Consider the following 18,377-nt stretch of genomic DNA (forward strand, 5'->3'; position numbering starts at 1 on the left):
TTTTTTGTAATTTATGTACTTGCCCTCTTTCTTCTGAGACTCATGGGACTGGTGGTCTTGAAAAACATAAATGTCTAAGAAAGGTGCTTTCAGGAGACTGTAGGGCCGTGCTTAAGAAGGGGGGTCCTCCTGCAGACTGCAGGTCACGTTGGCTGGACTATCATCTGTTTCACTGGCGATCCCAAACCTCCAATTAAGGTGACTTTGCCTGGTGAAGTTAATATGTCCCATCTGCTCCTTCCCTTTGGTCCCCCAAGGGACATAAACTAAGCCGGCCAATCCCCTTGCCCTTGGCTCCAGCCAAGCTAATCCGCTTTAAGTCCCCTGAATGCACCATGCTGCTTCTCACCTCTGTGCCTTTCTCACACTGCCTGCTTCAACCACTAATCTCTCTCTCTCATATACTATCACCTAATGTATATATAGCCATCTGTACAGACATATATATAAAACACATGTGTATATATGTATGAAGTTGGACATGCATGTGTATATGCTAGGCTAGAAAGACAATAGATACATGATAGATGATATACATGATGATGGATAGATAGTAGATGATAGATCAATAGACAATAGGTAGATTATAGATAGATACAGATGATAGATTAGATGATAGATAGACGATAGGAGAGATTGCTTATTAGGCTGCCCCTTTTACTTAGGACATATCTAGAAATATTCACTAAATGAAGAAAGGAAAATTAAACTAGAAAGCAAATGAATGGATGGATGGATGGGTGGAAGGATGGATGGATGGAAGTAGAATTTGTATTACACATATTGGAGAATTTTAATCTGATAATAAATAGAAGGTGTGGCTCGACAAGGACTCCTTCCTTCCCAGACTTTAGTCAGTCTCCTTTGAGCCCTCTTCTTGGCTAGGCTTGGCCTGTTGAACTCATTTTACAGAGACTCCCCCCACCCTTGATATATAATTAGGTTCCTCTCAATGATTTTCCACTCACTGACCCCTGACCATACCCCTGCACCTTGGCTATAAATCCTCAGCTGTCTTTTCTGTATGCAAAGTTGAACTTAGTAGTTCTATCCTTGTCTCCCTCCCCTACTGCAAAAACCTTTCTTGCCATTTTTAACAACTGTCCAGTGCAATTTCTCCTCGACAGGCTGTGAATGTGTACATACAGAGCCCATTATGGGTTTCACTTGGCTGCTTTGGACAAACCTTAGGCGTTGCAGGTTGTCACCGTCACATTTGTAACATAGGTGTACTGTCCACTGGGCTGAGGAAAGGCTTCAAGAAAGGGTCAGAAGGCGATTCTCAAATGTAATGTGTGCTTTACAAGTCAGCCTAGATTTGAAGCGGTGTATCAGGACTAAACGAACACTGTGTTCTCCTTCAGCATGCTGGACGAACAGCAAAGTGTTACTCATTCAAGTTTGTCCTCCTAGCCCTAGAGTTGCCAGAATAAAAGATGGCTTCTCTAGAGTCAGAAGGGCGATAACTGGGGGAAAGGAAGTGAACGCTGGCTCAACTGCTAGTGTGTGCCTGGTTTATGCTAAGCACTCTGTCCATGTGGCCTCACGGAATCTTGCCAGCAACCTCCTCGGGCAGATATCATCACTGTTTCACACCTGGATGCTCATCCGTGTGGCTTCTCTTTACTTGGCCTCTTGGCATTAGTCTAGTCCTAGCTTCTTTATGGCACGATGGTGGCTTCCCCAGGGTAGCAGAAGCTGCTGGTCTTCTTAAGGGCCAGAATCAGGACTGGCTTAAAAATCATCACTTTGTCTACATTTTATTGGTCAGGGAGTGTCAAAGGTTTGCCACCAATTCAAGGGGCAGGAAAAGACTCCACCTCTTGAAAGTAGAGCAATGTTCCTGCATAGGGAGGGGAGGAATCGATGGAGACCATCTACTGCCTGCCCTGACCTGGGACAGGGACCTGGTAGGGGTGCTGCTCTCTAAGGTCAGGAAGCAGGTGTTGGACACCTGTGGCATCATGGACCAGAAGTGCATTACACCTACCTGGGCCAGGTACAGGTGCTGATGGACTCAGAAACAGATGCGGGGATTCAGTGCTGAATCCAGGACAAATCCACACTTGCTTACAGTAAGCCTGCATGTCACAAATCCGAGGTGGCCCTGTAGAGGGAGCCATGGCCCTTTCCTGCTAGCTGAGGCTAGCCTTGGGCCACAGCAGCCAGTCCATTTGTCCAGCGGGAGCCCAGAAAGTGGGGCGAGGCCCTCTGGGTGCTTGCTGGCAAAGCTGCCTGGGCTGTGTGGCTGTATCAGAGTCCTGACCGCACCCTCCCAGCCTTCCCAGAACAGAGCTTCCAAGGCGAAAACACCTCCTGGCTATTCTCATTCCCCAAATGGCTATGTTTTATGATGTGCTAAGTTTGGGGGGAAAAAAAGAAAATTCCTCCAACTGTGGCGTGATCCCATCTGAAGGCATTCCAGGGATTTGATTTATAATCTCTGGGCATGAGCTGCATGCTGGGCTCTGTGAGAGGGGCGCCTGTCCGGGGCGCTGCAGGGCCAGGGCCATTGAGGCCCTCTGGGTGGAGCTGCCTCCTTTGTGGGTTCCCGGCTTCCAGCATGCTGGAGCTGTCTCCAAGCCCAAGTTGCACATGGAACAGGCATGAATATACAGTATTCAGAGTCAGGATGAGCTCACTCTGCTACCACCTTGCATAATATTTATTTATTCACTCATTTAGCAGAGTTTCTGGGGGCTAGAAAATACCTTAGGTACTGATAATACAAAACGAATATGGCAAAGATTGAGATATGTTTGAACCAAGGTTAATATCAGAGGTAGCTATTGAAATTATCAACCCAACAATCAGCTTATAAAACAGCAGTCTGTTTTCTGTCCTTTCTTTTTCTTTTTTCAAGGTGGGGTTGACTTATTGCGAGGGTGGTGGTAAGAGGAAGTTCTATATGAATTATCGGAGAATAACAATTCTGAGAGGAGACATGGCTGTTCTAAGCCCAGCCTGGTGCTGGTCTCCCTGGTGTCTTTCTCTTGAGAAATAAACAAATGAAAGTTGATCTCAGCAACAAGGACCCATCCGGGTACCCACACCTTTCCTTCCCAGCAGCCGTGCAGGGTTGAGGCTTGTTCTCACATCCTGGAACACAAGAATAGTGTGCGTTCCAGTTGGAGCAGAATGATTCTGGCCTAGGAAAGACATTATACCGAGTGGGTTTCATATTCTTACTGCTATCCAGGAAAGGACGGACAGCCACTTCTACTTACAAGAAATGCCCACAATCCCACTTCCCATCATGGGCAGAACATGCATATGAACTGCACCCCACAGAGGACCCTGTGTGCAAGGTGGTACAAGGCCAACATAAAATCAAGTCAGGTTAAAGAGGAAAAGTGTCGGCCGGGTGCAGTGGCTCAAGCCTGTAATCCCAGCACTTTGGGAGGCCGAGACGGGCGGATCACGAGGTCAGGAGATCAAGACCATCCTGGCGAACACGGTGAAACCTCGTCTCTACTAAAAAAAAAAAAATACAAAAAACTAGCCAGGCGAGGTGGCGGGCACCTGTAGTCCCAGCTATTCGGGAGGCTGAGGCAGGAGAATGGCGTGAACCCGGGAGGTGGAGCTTGCAGTGAGCTGAGATCCGGCCACTGCACTCCAGCCTGGGTGACAGAGTGAGACCCTGTCTCAAATAAAAAAAAAAAAAAAAAAAGAGAAAAAGTGTCTTAGCCCAACCACAGTATTGAGAAGGGAGCCCTGCACAGTTGAGTCATTATTTTGATTCAAAGACTGTCTATTTCTTTTTGTCCTCCCTTTGTCCCTGTGTTTCCTTGGTTGAGATTGTGCTTGGTGAGTGAACTGTCCCTAGCCTGCTTCCAGGGTCAGCAGGGCCTGAGTCTTATGTCACCTTTGATCATCATTGGCAGCTTCTCCAGCCCCCTGAGACAGACAGGGCAAGGGGCTTTAAAATCTTTGAGCAACTATACACATAGAGGGCTGAATCCTAGACACACCTGACATATGCTATGACTTATTTCATTTTTAACCAGTAAGTCTTGGGTCTATCTGTTACTAGCAGAAGCTTCTAAGCAAAACAGGAATTTCAAAATTCAGGAGGATTAGCTTGACAGATTTCCCAAAACCTTGGACAGCAGCATGAGTTAAAATGTGACCCCCACCACCACTATGCATTAATCATGACTAGCTTGCCTCTGTCAAAAAAATTGCCTGGGAGAGAATGGGCTAGAGGTGCTGTTCTGTCAAATGTGATCTATGTAATAATCCTAGTTGGCACTGCAGAATGAAAACTCAAATGTGTCTCTTCTCATTCCATGAAAAAGGAAAGCTCCTGAGGGTTCTCTGTGACAACACTTATGCTACTTATTCTTGGTCCTGTAGTGGCACTCAGTTTCTCTAAAAGTGAAAGGACATTATGGGGGCCTTCTTCGCCCCAACACTAGGAGATCACACAGTGAAAGTCAGGTGTTTGCATTCATTCACTCCTCCGAAACTATACGCTACTCAAAACTGCCTCTACGGGACAGTGTTGGTAAGGATGGGTTTAGAGACAACAGAGCAAAATCTGAGTTGCCCCCTGCCCTGATTCAACACCGACTGTCAGCATCAGCTGGCAGAGAGGAGGAAAAGAGGCTTCCAAAGAGGAAAGGAACAACCAAGGAAGCTATTCGAAGATAGTAGAAAAGAAAGCAACAGGTAGCTCAAGAATACACAATAGATGAAAACTATGGCTTCCACACAGGAAGAGCTAAAGGAAAGAGGCCCTCAAAAAAAGGTAGCAGAAAGAGTTTAAAAGTGAGTTGACCATTTAAATGATATTGATTCTTCCAATCATGAGCATGGAATGTTCTTCCATTTGTTTGCATCATCCGTGATCTCTTTCAGCAGTGTAATGTAATTCTCCTTGTAGAGATCTTTCACCTCCTTGGTTAGATGTATTCCTAGACATTTTTTGTGGCTGTTGTCAATAGGATTGTTTTCTTGATTTGACTCTCAGATTGAACGTTATTGGTGTGTAGAAATGTTACTGATTTTTGTACATTTTGTCTGATGAAACCTTACAGAAGTTGTTTATCAGTTCTAGGAGCCTTCTGGTGGGGTCTTTAGGTTTTTAGGGTTTTCTTGGTTTACAATCATATTATCTCTTATTTCTTTTTCTTGCCTGATTGCTCTGGCTAGGACTTCCAGTACTATGTTGAAGAGAAGTTAATGAGTATGGGCATGAACAGACACTTCCCAAACCAAGAGATAAATGCAGCCAACAAACATATGAGAAAATGCTCCACATCACTAATCATCAGAGAAATGCAACCACAATGAGATACCATCTCACACCAATCAGAATCACTATTATTAAAAAGTCAAAAAATAACAGATGCTGACGAGGCTGCGGAGAAAAGGGAATGCTTATACATTGTTGGTGGGAGTATAATTAGTTCAGCCACTGTTGAAAGCAGTTTGGATATTTCTCAAAGAACTTAAAACAGAGCTACCATTCAACCCAGCAATCTCATTACTGGGTATATATCCAAAGAAAAATAAATTATTCCACCAAAAAGACACATACACTTGTTTGTGCATCTCAGCACAATTTACAATAGCGAAGACGTGGAATCAACCTGGATTCCCATCAGTGGTGGACTGAATAAAGAAAATGTGGTACATATACACCAGGGAATACTAAACAGCCACATAAAAAGCACAAAATCCTGTCCTTTGCAGCAACATGGATGCAGCTGGATACCATTATCCTAAATGAATTAATGCAAGAACAAAAAAACAAATACTGCATGTCCTCACGTATAAGTGGGAGCTAAACACTGGGTACTCATGGACATAAAGATGGAAACAATAAACACTGGGGACTCCTAGAGATGGGAGAGAGGGAGAGAGGCAAGAGTTCAAAAATTACCTATTGAGTACTATGCTGACTACCTGGGTGGTGGGATCAGTCATATGCCAAATCTCAGCATCACACAATATACCCATGTAACAAATCTGCACCTATATCCCCTAAATCTAAAATAAAAGTTGACATTTTTTAAAAAAGAAAGAAATGACTTAGCATGTCAATGAAAGACTTTATATTAATGACAAACTCTAGTGGAATATATGCCTCTTTTCTTCACTTTTATGTAATACAATTTAAAATTTTCAAAAATAAAAAATAAATGAGTTGACAACAGTGCTTGGGGAAAACAATTCTTGTTTCTTAATGCCCTCCAACCCAGGTCTTTTGCCTTCCCACTGGCAAGTCATTATAAAGCTAAATGGAACAATAAAATGTGCTCACTCTCTCTGGTTATGAGAATTATGTTTCCAACACAATAGATTCCTCCATAACAACACTGAATGAGAAAGAGAAAGTAAGTGAAACAATGTCTACAAAGACCTCCAAGTGAGAAAAGAATGACACATGAATATTATACAGAACCAAAATGTCATGTACATATAAAGAACTTCAAGAAACTGAAAGACGGCCAGAAATCAAGGACAATAGAACTTGTGAGCCCATTTGGAAAACCTTTTGGAGGATGAACTCTCATCAACCAAGTTATGCATAAGGAAATTTCTATACACTAGCTGAAGAGACAAAACAAATTTGTCACTATATTATGCTCTTCGGATATTTAATTCACTCCTCCTTATCCTTATGTTCCTAATTTCATAACCAGAAGCTGAAGTGATGCCATTTTATCCATGTAAGTTCTTCTCCAGGCTCTTCAGGTACTAATATGCTTAAATCTCTTCAAATATTTTATAGTGTTTGTTTTCATCGACAATTGGAATATGACCATGTTCCCACCTGTCCTACTTATTAGACAGGTGTGTCAAAGGGCAAGTGTGTCACAGGGCAAGTGGCATAGTGCCAGGAGATACACACTTGCACGAATGTCCATGTATCTGGGTGTTGGCAACCAGAGTGCACATGAGTGTGAGAAGGGCTACTTCTGTGACTTTCCTGGACCGATAGTCCCAATAGAGCCAAGCTAGAGCAAAACCACAGCCTCCTCACCCAGAGGTGCCTCCCCCAGCACTCATCTATTTAGGAGTCCCCAGCCCATCTCCAAGTGTTGTGCGGCACTCTGAAGCTCCTCTTCACCCCCTTGAGGCAGCTGCTCCAGGGGTCCCTGGACTCCTCAAACTCTGATTCCCCTGGCAGAACACCCTCCTGGCTGCAGGTGTGGCTCCTGTCCCAGCCTCAAAGCAGCAGGTTCCTGTGCTCTCACCATTACAGCAAAGAGTTGAGGGCTCTTTTCTTTTCATTGAAACCCCTGAGGAGGGCCCCCCCAACAATGGAATATTCCCAGGCTATCTGTTCTTATCATACTCATAATGTTTTGGCTTTGTCAAGCCATTTACCCAGCCTCAACTTGACATACTTTCCCTGAAGGTCTAAATCCAGACAAAAATATGAGCAACCCTTCTCAACACTTGGCCTCCCTAACATTATTACAAACCCCTTATTCATGGTCTTTGGCTCTGTCCAGAGTGTTGGCAGTCTCTTTATGCCTGGGTTATTCTCCCACACAGTATGTGACCTGAGAAGTCAGGAATGGCTATTGTGCTCTAATGTCATAGCAAGTGGCATGCCACCTAGCTCTGGGGGTGGCAGTCAGTGCCAGGGGCCCAGTCATTGTCTTCCCTAGAGGTCATAAGAACTCTCATAGAAACAAGTTGACCCCACAGGTATGCCAGCCCAGATATCCTGGTGAGGCCCCAGCATGCCCCAGTTCTCAACCGCAAGCAGCTTGGGAAGTAACGAAAGGACCCAGGCACCATTTAGTTTTGTAAGGCCATACGGTAAGGCTCAGACTCTTGGAAAGCCAGCCTCAGTCCTTTGTTGCTATTGATTCAGTCCTTTGTTGCTATTGATTCAGTCCTTTGTTGCTATTCGCTTTAATGTTTACTTCATTTTCTGTTTCACGCAGCCAGAATTCCCGGTAAATAAGCCCTTCAGCAACCACAGTCTTGTGCTCTGCTGGAGATGTATATTCTTGGAGAATGAAATACTGTGAACATACATATTTCAGTCTGGACTGTGAAATGCCTTCTATACATCTGATGTGTAAGAGAGATGGTTCCGATTGCTGACATCTCAGTGGTGATCCTGAGGAGAAAGGCTTGACAGAGAATTTTAAAGGTGCTCTATGGAGTGTAATTAACCAAATCCACTCCCCCTCCATATCTGAAAAAATTCTGGCATTGTTACCAGTGAGGAAGATAGCTTCTTTTGCATAAAGGAATTTTTAGTTGTTTCCCTGGGGTTATCATCTCCAAGCCTGGCTGTGTGGTGGACTCGGTTTCCCCAGTTGCACTCCAATCCATTCTTGAGACCAGTCCAAGACAGTACTTGACTTGTAGGAGAGAAACAGTATTTTACCATAAAATGTGCTTCTGTTATAAGTTTGCTGTAGCTATCCCCTAGCAGATTAAGGTAATTCCCTTCTATTCCAAGTTTACAAAAATTTTTTATTTTTAAAATATAGAATGGATATCAAATTTGATTAGAATTTTGTTTCTGCATCTATTGAGGAATGGCTCTTGGGAACAGTATTTCCTGAGCTCTTGCATGTTGATTTCAATTTGCACCCAGGGCATCAAGGTCAGTTTTCTAGATATAACATATTTGGCTCATAAAATCTTTCCTTGGACATCTTAACTATATTATTCCATCTTCTTTTGTATTAAAGCATTACTCTTAAAAATCTGACAATAATCTAATTTTCTTTTCCTCATAGTCTTTTGCATAAATCCCCCCCCCCTTTTTCTTTCTTCAAACTACAGCAATTTTACTTAAAAATGTATTAAACCTTGGTATTGGTCATACTCATTTGACGGTTTCAAGTATGTACTATGGTATTTCAACATATACTTTTATAACCAATTATTTCAGGAATATTTTCTTTAATTATTATTCTAAATATTTTTTGAATTAGTGAATGTGTTCTGAATCCTTGCTTTGGTTTTTCTTCTTTAAACTTTCTGTTATCTATCTACTAGTCTTGTTTCCCTATCATTGATTCTTGTTATGCTCTTAAATCCTGTTTTCTTTCTCCATTTTGTTTTGAAATTATTCCTCTTAAGCTTTCTATTTATTGTAAAGCATCAGTTATCAAATTTTTTGTTTTTTCTAGTTTATGGATTTTATTTCTAATTTTTGTTTCTAATTCTTTCTTGATTTTCACACTGCTTTAAAATTTTCTAGTTCTGATTTTTGTTGTTCCATCCTGTTTTATGCAATTTTCCTATTGTCTTTAAGCTCATTTTGAAATAGGAGGATATCATTTTCTGTGACTTCCTGAGCTGCTTGCCATTGAGAACTGTGTTTTGAGTATATCTTTCTGGTATACCTTCATTGTTTGTAAGGGATGCTATTCAGCTCCTCAGTCTTTTTTTTGTTTTCTTATGGTAACTTGTATGGGATTTGATCATAATATTTTCTAGTGCTTGTTTCCATGTGAATTTGGTTTTCCTGAAGTAAACTTGACTTGGACAGACAGCTCTTACAAGTTCACTGAGCTTGCTTTCTGAGGTTTTCTGGCTCTATTCTCCTCAATCACTTTTATAGGACCTTCTCTTTTCTTCAGCCCATTCTCTCCATTCTGCTCAATTTTGATTCTAAGGTTTCTCCTCAGTGTGACTCTGTTCTGGAAAGGAGCCTTGGCTGGTCGCCTTTTAAAGCAGATAGGAGCTACACTGCTCTAACTGCTTCAGGCCCTACCATGTGCTCCTCGCACTTTTCCACTTTGAAAGTGAGCAATGCCCATCCAGTTTCAGACGCCATCCTCAACTTAGCCCCACCACACCTCCTAGTAAATATCTGTTGGATCTTTTGGCTGTGTTCAGGTCTATCAGTTGGTAAATAAAACTGGTCCTTCACCAGAGTTTGAGAAGCATTGCTGAAGGAATCAGCAGAGGGAGAGATGAGTGTTAGAAGGCTTCATGGAAGAGATAGCTCTTAGGCCAGGCCCTGGAGGGCAATCACGGTCGAAGTGAACGTTGAAGTTCCCCAGCGCTCTGCCCTTGGCCTCCACCTCACTTTCTTTGTGGAGCTCATCCATTCCCATGCCCTCAAACATCACTTTCAAGGCAAGCATTCCTCCATATCTGAGTTTTCAGCTCAGGAATCTTTTTTAACATGAAACTTGTGGAGACACTTGCATAGGTATAACAAATTCAGCATGAACCAAACAAGTGCATGACTTTCTCCCTAAATTTTGTCAATGAATCTTACAAGTTTTGTTGCATTTTTATTTTCGTTCATTTCCAAATATTTTGTAACTTCTAATTTTTTCTCTGACTCATATATTATTTAGAAATATGCTGTTTAATTTCCAAATATTTTGGAATTTAAAAAATATCTTTACATTATTGATTTCTAGTTAATTCCATAAGTATACTTTATATAGTTACATTCTTCTGAAATATAGTGAGACTATGACCCAAAATATAGTCTTTTTTGGTGAATGTTCTATGCCCACTTGAAAAGAATGTGTATTCTGCTGTAGTTTAGGGTTCTATAAGTATCCGTTAGGTAAAGCAGGTTGGAAGGGTTATTCAAATCTTTTATATCTTATTTTCTGTTTACTTGTTCTATCAATTACTTAGAGACAAATGCTGAAATCTCAAACTCTAACTATAGATTTGTCTATTTTTCCAGTTTGACCTTATCTATCAATTTTTGTTTTACGTATTCTTGAAGCTCTGTATTTGAAATGCTATCCATAGCACAGAGTAAATTCACAAATATAAATGAGTCTGTAATGCTCAAGTCTATTTTGTTCCATTTATCTATCTATATATCCATGTGCCAGAATCAGATTGTTTTAATTACTGTGACTTTAGATAATACTTTGACTATTGCTAAGGCAAGCCTTTTCCCTTTCCTCCAGTTAATTTTTCTTTCTCAAAAATATCTTGGCTCTTTTCATACATTTACTGCTCATTTAGAATGTAAGCATCATCTGGTCACATTCTCGTTAAGTTTAATCTTAAGTATTTCATGTATTTTATAAAATATACATTTTATATATGCCTGTTGCACAGAGATATTTTTCCTGTTGAAGATACAGAACAGAGGGTGACAAACGTTTTCTTTAAAGGGCCAGGTGGTAAAAATTGTAGACTTTATAAGACATGTGATCTCTGCTGATACTATTCACTCAGCCATTGCCATAATACAAAAGCAGCCATAGACAATATGTAAACAAATGGGCATAAAGCTTTATTTACAAAAAAAGGCAAGAAGTCAGATACGGCCTGTGGGCCATAGTTTGCTAGTTGTAGATGAAGAGACAGACTAATAGATGTAGAGAAAGATTAATTTTTACATAGTCATCTTGTATCTTAACTTCATAAGTTTGCTAATACTATTTTTGAGTTGAGTCTCTTATCTCTATGTGAACAACATACAAACAAAAGATCATTTTGTTCTAGCTTTCCAATATTTACAGCAATTATTCCACTTTTGTAGTCTTACTGCATCAGCTAGATAACTCTGGAGCAATATTCAGCTACTGTGCTAACAGGAGGTATTGTTTTATTAATAGGGGGGCTCTATGTTTTCACCTACAAATTTGATGTTGCTGTTGGTTTCTAAAAATTGTTCTTTATCACGTTCCAATATCAAATACGATGCTTGTATTCAATCTTTTAAGATCCCTTCTAATTCAAATTGTTTAATTATGAAGTAATTGCCAGTTTTTGATTGTGCCTATAGACAAATGAGTGTTCCAGTGAGCAATTCATCATCCCCATTGAATACCGATGACTTGTTTTACTTAATAGAGACCTTCTGAATCTTTTGTTCAATTACATGAACCTCAAGACAACATAGAAGAAAATGAATTCTTTCCAGGAATTAGAAAAAAAATTAAGTAAGAAATAAAAGTTTTTTGCTTTAGACTTTTTAAAGGTGTTTTCCTTTGTAGGTTTTTCAATAAAAAATAAATCACTAAAATAACTTTTGGAGTGCTGAAATGGTACTTAGCTGAAAATTTCAATAAGATGTTCTAGGCGATATTGGGGGTAAAAGGTCCAAAGGAAGTTAAATTACTAACTCTAATATGAAGAAAAAAATCTGTGATGTTTATTTCTGGAAAAGCTTTGGTCTAACATGTAAGCCTCAAGAAATACAACTTTAAAAATACGTATGTTAAAGTGAAGTAATAATGGTATATAGCTTATATTAAATATTAAAAACTTCCTTTAAATGTTAGCGATTCATAATACTCACAAAGTGTCAAGTGAGAGTTTTCATATTCATATTGCAGGCAGAAATTGATTCATTATGATATAAAAATTATTTCAATAAGTCAAAAGTTTTCACTTTGGAGTTCACCTTTCCAAGAAATGAAGGGAAAACAAATGCAATTAGTATTTCCCTATGTCATCCCTTTAATTTCCCTGGAAACTAAAAATTAGTCCACCGAAAAAGTATGCAGAATAAAAAAGAGACATGTTAACATCAAGCATTGTGGAATTTTTCTTTACAGCTTTTCAAGGCCCAGATAGAAAATACTTCAGGCATACAAGAAATATTTTATTTAATAAATAGCATAGAATTCTTCTGAAGAAAATTGTTTATACATTATAGTATATTTTACAGTAACAGAGAGAAAATAAAATAGAAGATACCAAATATTAAAGGTCAATTATCAAAATGAAATTAACACAGGACTATTATTCATACTGGAACAATGTAAACAGGAAATCATCTATTTGATTTAACATTCAAATATATTTTGGCATATAATTTATATTTAAAATGAGAGTTATCAATTAGTCAATCAATTCAAATAATACTTATTCAGCCAAAATAACAAAGTAAGGCTCTTAGAAATTCAAGATTTATAGATTGACATTAAACATTTTCTCAATAAATAGAATATTCTGATCTCCACTGAGTTAAACTGTATAAACATTCATATCTATTGTTTTATAGCTTATAATTAAGTATAACTGGTCACCAAAACTCCTTGCCCAAAATATCACTACTAATTGCACGAGGCAAAGTCCTATAACAAAATTAATGTAATAATGGCCCCATCTTTTCAAAAACAGAATATGGAAGTTTCCATATTCATGACTATGAATCTGGTTTTCCAAACTCTGGTTCCCAAATCCAGTTTCTAAATGTTTCAACAGAGGTGAGAAAGTAATGGAAATAAATGATTTAATGGAACTCTGGAAAAAGAACTATCATAGATCTTAGTTTGAAAAATACATCAAACATAAGAGATACCATGAATGACTCAGAATTATATAATAATGCCTATATCAAACTTTATGAGTTAGCTAAAGGGCAAAGAGTAAGAGGCAAGTTAAATGTAATATTTGCTTTTAACAAAGCAGACTAAGTAATATGTTAAGGGTTAGGGTGGGATAGGAAAGAACTCAGGCCTGGCAAAAATCTCCTCTTGGACTTTCTATATAAACATCTATTTCAGTTTTGGACTGTTCACCAAGAGGAGCTCTCCCCATCCGTGAAATGCTTCCCAGACCAACAGGTCCTTGTCTAGCTGCTGTAGGAAGGCAGCAGTGTGAAAATGTAGGAAATGGAAGCCAATTTGTGTCCAAAGTTAGTCCACCCTAACTGAACTCTTTTTAAACTGGGTTATTCAAATGCCAGCTAGAAGTACAGGCTCTAGCTAAAGAACATGAATAGATATCTGTCTTAAAAATGCCTGGAAGAGGTCATGATGTGATCCTGTAGTTTATTGGCCTTATGTTCTCCCAGAATAAGAACTTATAAAGTCCTGGAAATCCTCAGCTCTCTCCAGCCACCTTTCCAAATAAAATCTTAATGAATATAGTTTAAACCCTTTATTAGGCTCTGTAATCCCTTCAACCAAATAGCCAAGCTGCAACTGTTTTATGTAACATCTGTTTCACTGGAAAATGTGGGAAGGATTTTGATATTGTCTAGCAAGATCAATGAGTAAATACTGTGCACCCCAAGCCAAATGATGCTGCCCTTCAGGGAGCTTTTAGAAAGAAAATAAATTGATAAACCAAGAAAGCAGACTGTATGTATAGCAAAGCCCTTCAGCACAGTGCAAACATGTTCTTTATGAGGAGGCTCAAAGCCACTCGGTAATTTCAAGTGAGAGGCAACAGAAGTCTTTCTTAATCCAAAGTCAGAAGTTTCCGAAGAACTTTAAGCACAATATCGTAACAAAAGTGATACTGCTCCTATATACATATATATAAAAAACAACAGAATGTTAAGTAATTGAATATCTGAACCCACTTTCAGAAAACACATTTGTAATTTTCAGTCACACTGGAAAGTTCCTAAAAAGAGCAAACATTTAACTATAAACACTTAAGAACTTTATGTGAATACATTTTTAAAACTATGAGGAAGATAAATGATCAAAATATAGTTCTTGGCCTAGAACTAGTTACCTTAAGGCTTAACATAACTGTTTTTTTTTTTATCATTATCTATACTCTATTAATCTACTCTCCCAATGACTACTAACTAATCTGTGACATAAATAATGTCTTTTTGTGACATCCCAATAACCTTGATAGTTTAGTGGCAAGTAAATATCTCAAACTGCTATGCAGAAATGTTTTAAAAATAACTTTAGATGTTACTTAAATAGCATGGCATTATGGACAAGGCATGTGTTTGGACACGAGGAGACCTCAACTTCAGGCTTAGCTCCTCCCCTTCTATCTGAGTGACCCCATGAAGCAGGCTTTACTGCTCTGAATTTAAAGTACTTGGTCAGGAATACCAGAGCACCAGAGCAAAACTAATGTCTACCTCAAACAGGAGGAATTCAATGAGATTATGTCAATAAAAGAACTTTATAAGTGGTAAAGTGTTAGGCAATGTTAATCTTTATATTCATTAATCTTATTATTATGTATGTGGTGAAAGCTTACCTTCGTTTGAACCATGCCAGAACGTTGTTCTCTCATTTGGGCTACTATATCCATGATGTTGAACTGTAATAAGATGATAGTAATTTTGTATGATCCACGTAGGGGGAAAAACACAAATTCACAGATTGCAACAAAGAGTAAGAGATGTCAAGATTTAACCAGAAAGATCTCGTTTTCACTCACAAGAAAATGTACTATTTTTGACTTACCCAATGGATAAGGAAGACTTATTTTAATAGGTTTTCAGGAGAAAGCAGGAAGCAAGAATTCATAATAAGAAATGCTCTCCAAAATAAGTAATAAATTTGCCCTTGTGTGTCCCCGTTTGTTATCCAGAGGCAGAACTTAAAGCAGCACTGTAATTCTGGAAAGGCACAGAAGACTTTCTCTGGCCCCAACAATAGCATATCTGTTTCTTATATGAAGATCTCTGTCAACTCACACGGAGACCTGGAGCAACAGTTGACCCAACACTAGATTCTAGACTGCGTGTGGACACCAGTACAGCTGGATGTGGTCATTGAGTCGATGCAAGCCTACAAAGGTCTGTTGCTGGTCCACAATAAGTCGAGAAACTGGGAGTAAGTGCTCAGAAACTCTTATGGCAATTTGACACTGGCACAGCACTGAGAAGTGTGCTCAGCTGAACAGGATATAGACCCGCTCAGGTGTTGCTGAACTTGCCTGGAGAGTCACATATGGTACAAGCTGAGTATTAGTCATTTCAGCAAGACATTGTGGACACATGTAAGTTTTGTCAACTGTAACCGCAAAGCATATAAAAATAGAAAACAATAAGCATTCTTTTATTTTCATAGCTTGTCATTTTTATAATTAAAATTTTAATTAACCTTTTTTAAAAAACTTTTTGTTTTTTAGAGACAGGGTCTTGCTCTGTTGTCTCGGCTACTGGAGTGCAGTGGTGTCGTCATATCTCACTGCAGTCTCAAACTACAATCCTCCCTCCTCAACCTCCTGAGTAGCAAGAACTATAGGTGTGTGCCACCATGCCCAGCTAACTTTTTTATTTTTATTTTTGTAGAGATGGGGAATCTCTCTTTGTTGCCCAGGCTGGTTTCAGACTCCTGGCCTAAAGTGATCCTCGGCCTTGGCCTCCTAAGGTGCTGGGATTATAGGTGTGAGCCACCATGTCTGCCATTTATTTTATAATATAGATATACAGGAAGTTGTACAGGGTGGCCCTATGTATCTTTCACCCAGTTTCCCAGATGCTGTCATCTTGTTTAACCAGATATAATATCAAAACCAGGAAACTGACATGGGGACAATCCACAAAGCTTAATTCAGATTTCACCAGTTTTACATGCAACTGTTAGTGAGCATGTGAACGTGGGTATGTGTGCATGTGTGCACACACACAGCTCCATGCAATTGTATCATATGTGAAGATTCATGTAACTCTAACCACAGTCCAGATACAGAGTTGTTCCACCACAAGTCTTCCTCCTGCTATCCCTATAGAATCACACTTAACCACCTCAGTCTCTAACCCTCGGCAAACAGTAATCTGTTCTCCTTCTCTATGCTTTTGCTATTTGAAGAAGAAACAGCAAAATTCATTATATGAATAAAATCACACAATACCTAACCTTTTGTGATTTACTTTTTTCCCACCCAGAATAACTTGGAGATCCATCCAAGTTGTTGGTGTAACAATAGTTTGCTTCTTTTTATTGCTAAATAATATTCCGTGATGTGGATGTGTGCCACTTTAACTATCAATTTGTTAAAGAACATCTGGGTTGTTCCAGCTTTTGGCTATTGCGAATATAATCTGCTATGAACACTTACATACAGCTTTCTGTGTGAACATAAATTTTGATTTCTCTGGGATAAGAGTGCTATTGCTGGGTTATATGTCAACTTCAGTCAGTTTTTTTCCCCAAGAAACTGCTCAATTGTTTTCCACAGTGGCTGGTACCAGTCTACATTCCCAATGTCTCATACATATGGGTAATACATGAGCAATACAGTTTCTCTAAATCTTCAAATTCTCCAAATCCTCACCAGCATTTCTCCAAATCTTCATCAGCATGGGGTGCTGCCACTATTTTTACATAAGCTTTTCTAATAGGTGTGTAATGCTACTCCATCCTGGTTTTAATTAGCATTTCCCCAAGGGCTAATGAAGCTGAGCGTCTTTTCACATGCTCGTCATTTGTATATTCTCTTTGATGAATTGTCTGTTCATGTCTTTTACCCATTTCTGTTTTTCTTTTTTTTTAACTATTGATTTTTGAGGGTTCCTTATAAATTCTAGATCCAAGGCCTTTGTTGGATATGTGCCCTGCATATAGTTATTCTCTAGCTTTTTTTTTTAATCCTCTTCATTGGGTCTTTCACAGAAAATAAAATTTTAGTTTGCTTTCCCTCTAAGATCAGTGATGGCAACAACGCCTGGTCTCACCGCTCTTATTCAACATAGCACTTGACATTTTAGTACAGCAATAAGACCAGAAAATAAGTAGGATGTATACAGATCAAAAAGGAAGAGACAAATCTATATGCATATGGCATATGCATGACTGTCTATGTAGAACATACTAAAGAATCTTAAAAAAAAACCTACAAAACCTCTAAGAATAAGTAAGTTCAACAAGATCATAGGGTACAAGATCAACAAATGAAAATCAATTGAATTTCTACATACTAGCAATGAGTATGTGGAAACTGAAAGTTCAAACACAATACCATTTACAATTGCTCCAAAGAGAATGAATAGGGTAAATTTAACAAAACATATACAAGATCTATACACTGGAAGTGACAAAATGCTGATGAAAGAATTTGAAGAAAACCTAAATAAATAGAGATACTTACCATGTTCATGGACTGGAAGATTCAATACAGTAAAGATGTCAGCTCTCTCCAACTAATCTACAGATTTAAAGCAATTTCTATCCAAATCCCAGCAAGTTTTTTTTTGTAGATGTAGTCAAACTAATTCTAAAATTTATCAGGGAAGGAACAGACCCCCTAGGATAGCTCAAACAATTTTGAAAAAGAAGAATAAAGTGGCAGAAATCATTCTATCTGATGTTAAAGCTCACTATAACACTACAATAATCCAAAGGGTGGTACTGGCAGAAGGATAGACACACTGATCAACAGAACAGAATACAGAACCAGAAATAGGACCATACAAATATGCCCAATAATTTTTGACAAAGGTACAACAATAATTAAATGGAGGAATAATAGAATTTTCAATAAATGATATTGAAACAACTAGCCATCAATAGGCCAAAAAATGAATCTTCACCTAAATTTCGTAATTTATTAACTCAAAATGGACTATGGACTTAAATGTCAAATATGAACTTATAGAATTTTCATAAAAGAACACAAAAAAGTTATTCAGGCCCTCAGCTAAGTGATGAGCTGTTAGACTTGATATCAAAACAGGATCCATAAAAGGAAATACTAATAAATACAATCCCATCAGAATTAAAAACTGTCACCTCTTTAAAAGCATATTT

General features: G+C 38.8%; 1 protein-coding gene across 8 annotated transcripts in view; it reads right to left on the reverse strand.

Annotated features, from left to right (window-relative positions):
• Positions 1 to 12,508: 12,508 nt before the first annotated feature.
• PTPN20 (protein tyrosine phosphatase non-receptor type 20) overlaps positions 12,509 to 18,377 on the reverse strand; it is a 110,911-nt gene continuing 105,042 nt past the window's right edge. For all 8 annotated transcript variants that reach the window (XM_017885553.1, XM_017885551.1, XM_017885552.1 and 5 more), the window contains 2 exons: positions 14,878 to 14,940; positions 12,509 to 14,172 (listed from right to left, as the gene is read on the reverse strand). In XM_017885553.1, coding sequence (XP_017741042.1) covers positions 14,107 to 14,172; positions 14,878 to 14,940 — 129 coding nt within the window. In that variant the 3' untranslated portion in view covers positions 12,509 to 14,106. The remainder of the gene's footprint in view (positions 14,173 to 14,877; positions 14,941 to 18,377) is intronic.

This window comes from Rhinopithecus bieti, unplaced genomic scaffold (assembly GCF_001698545.2).
Source record: "Rhinopithecus bieti isolate Rb0 unplaced genomic scaffold, ASM169854v2 scaffold_15143, whole genome shotgun sequence".
Classification (NCBI taxonomy): Eukaryota; Metazoa; Chordata; class Mammalia; order Primates; family Cercopithecidae; genus Rhinopithecus; species Rhinopithecus bieti.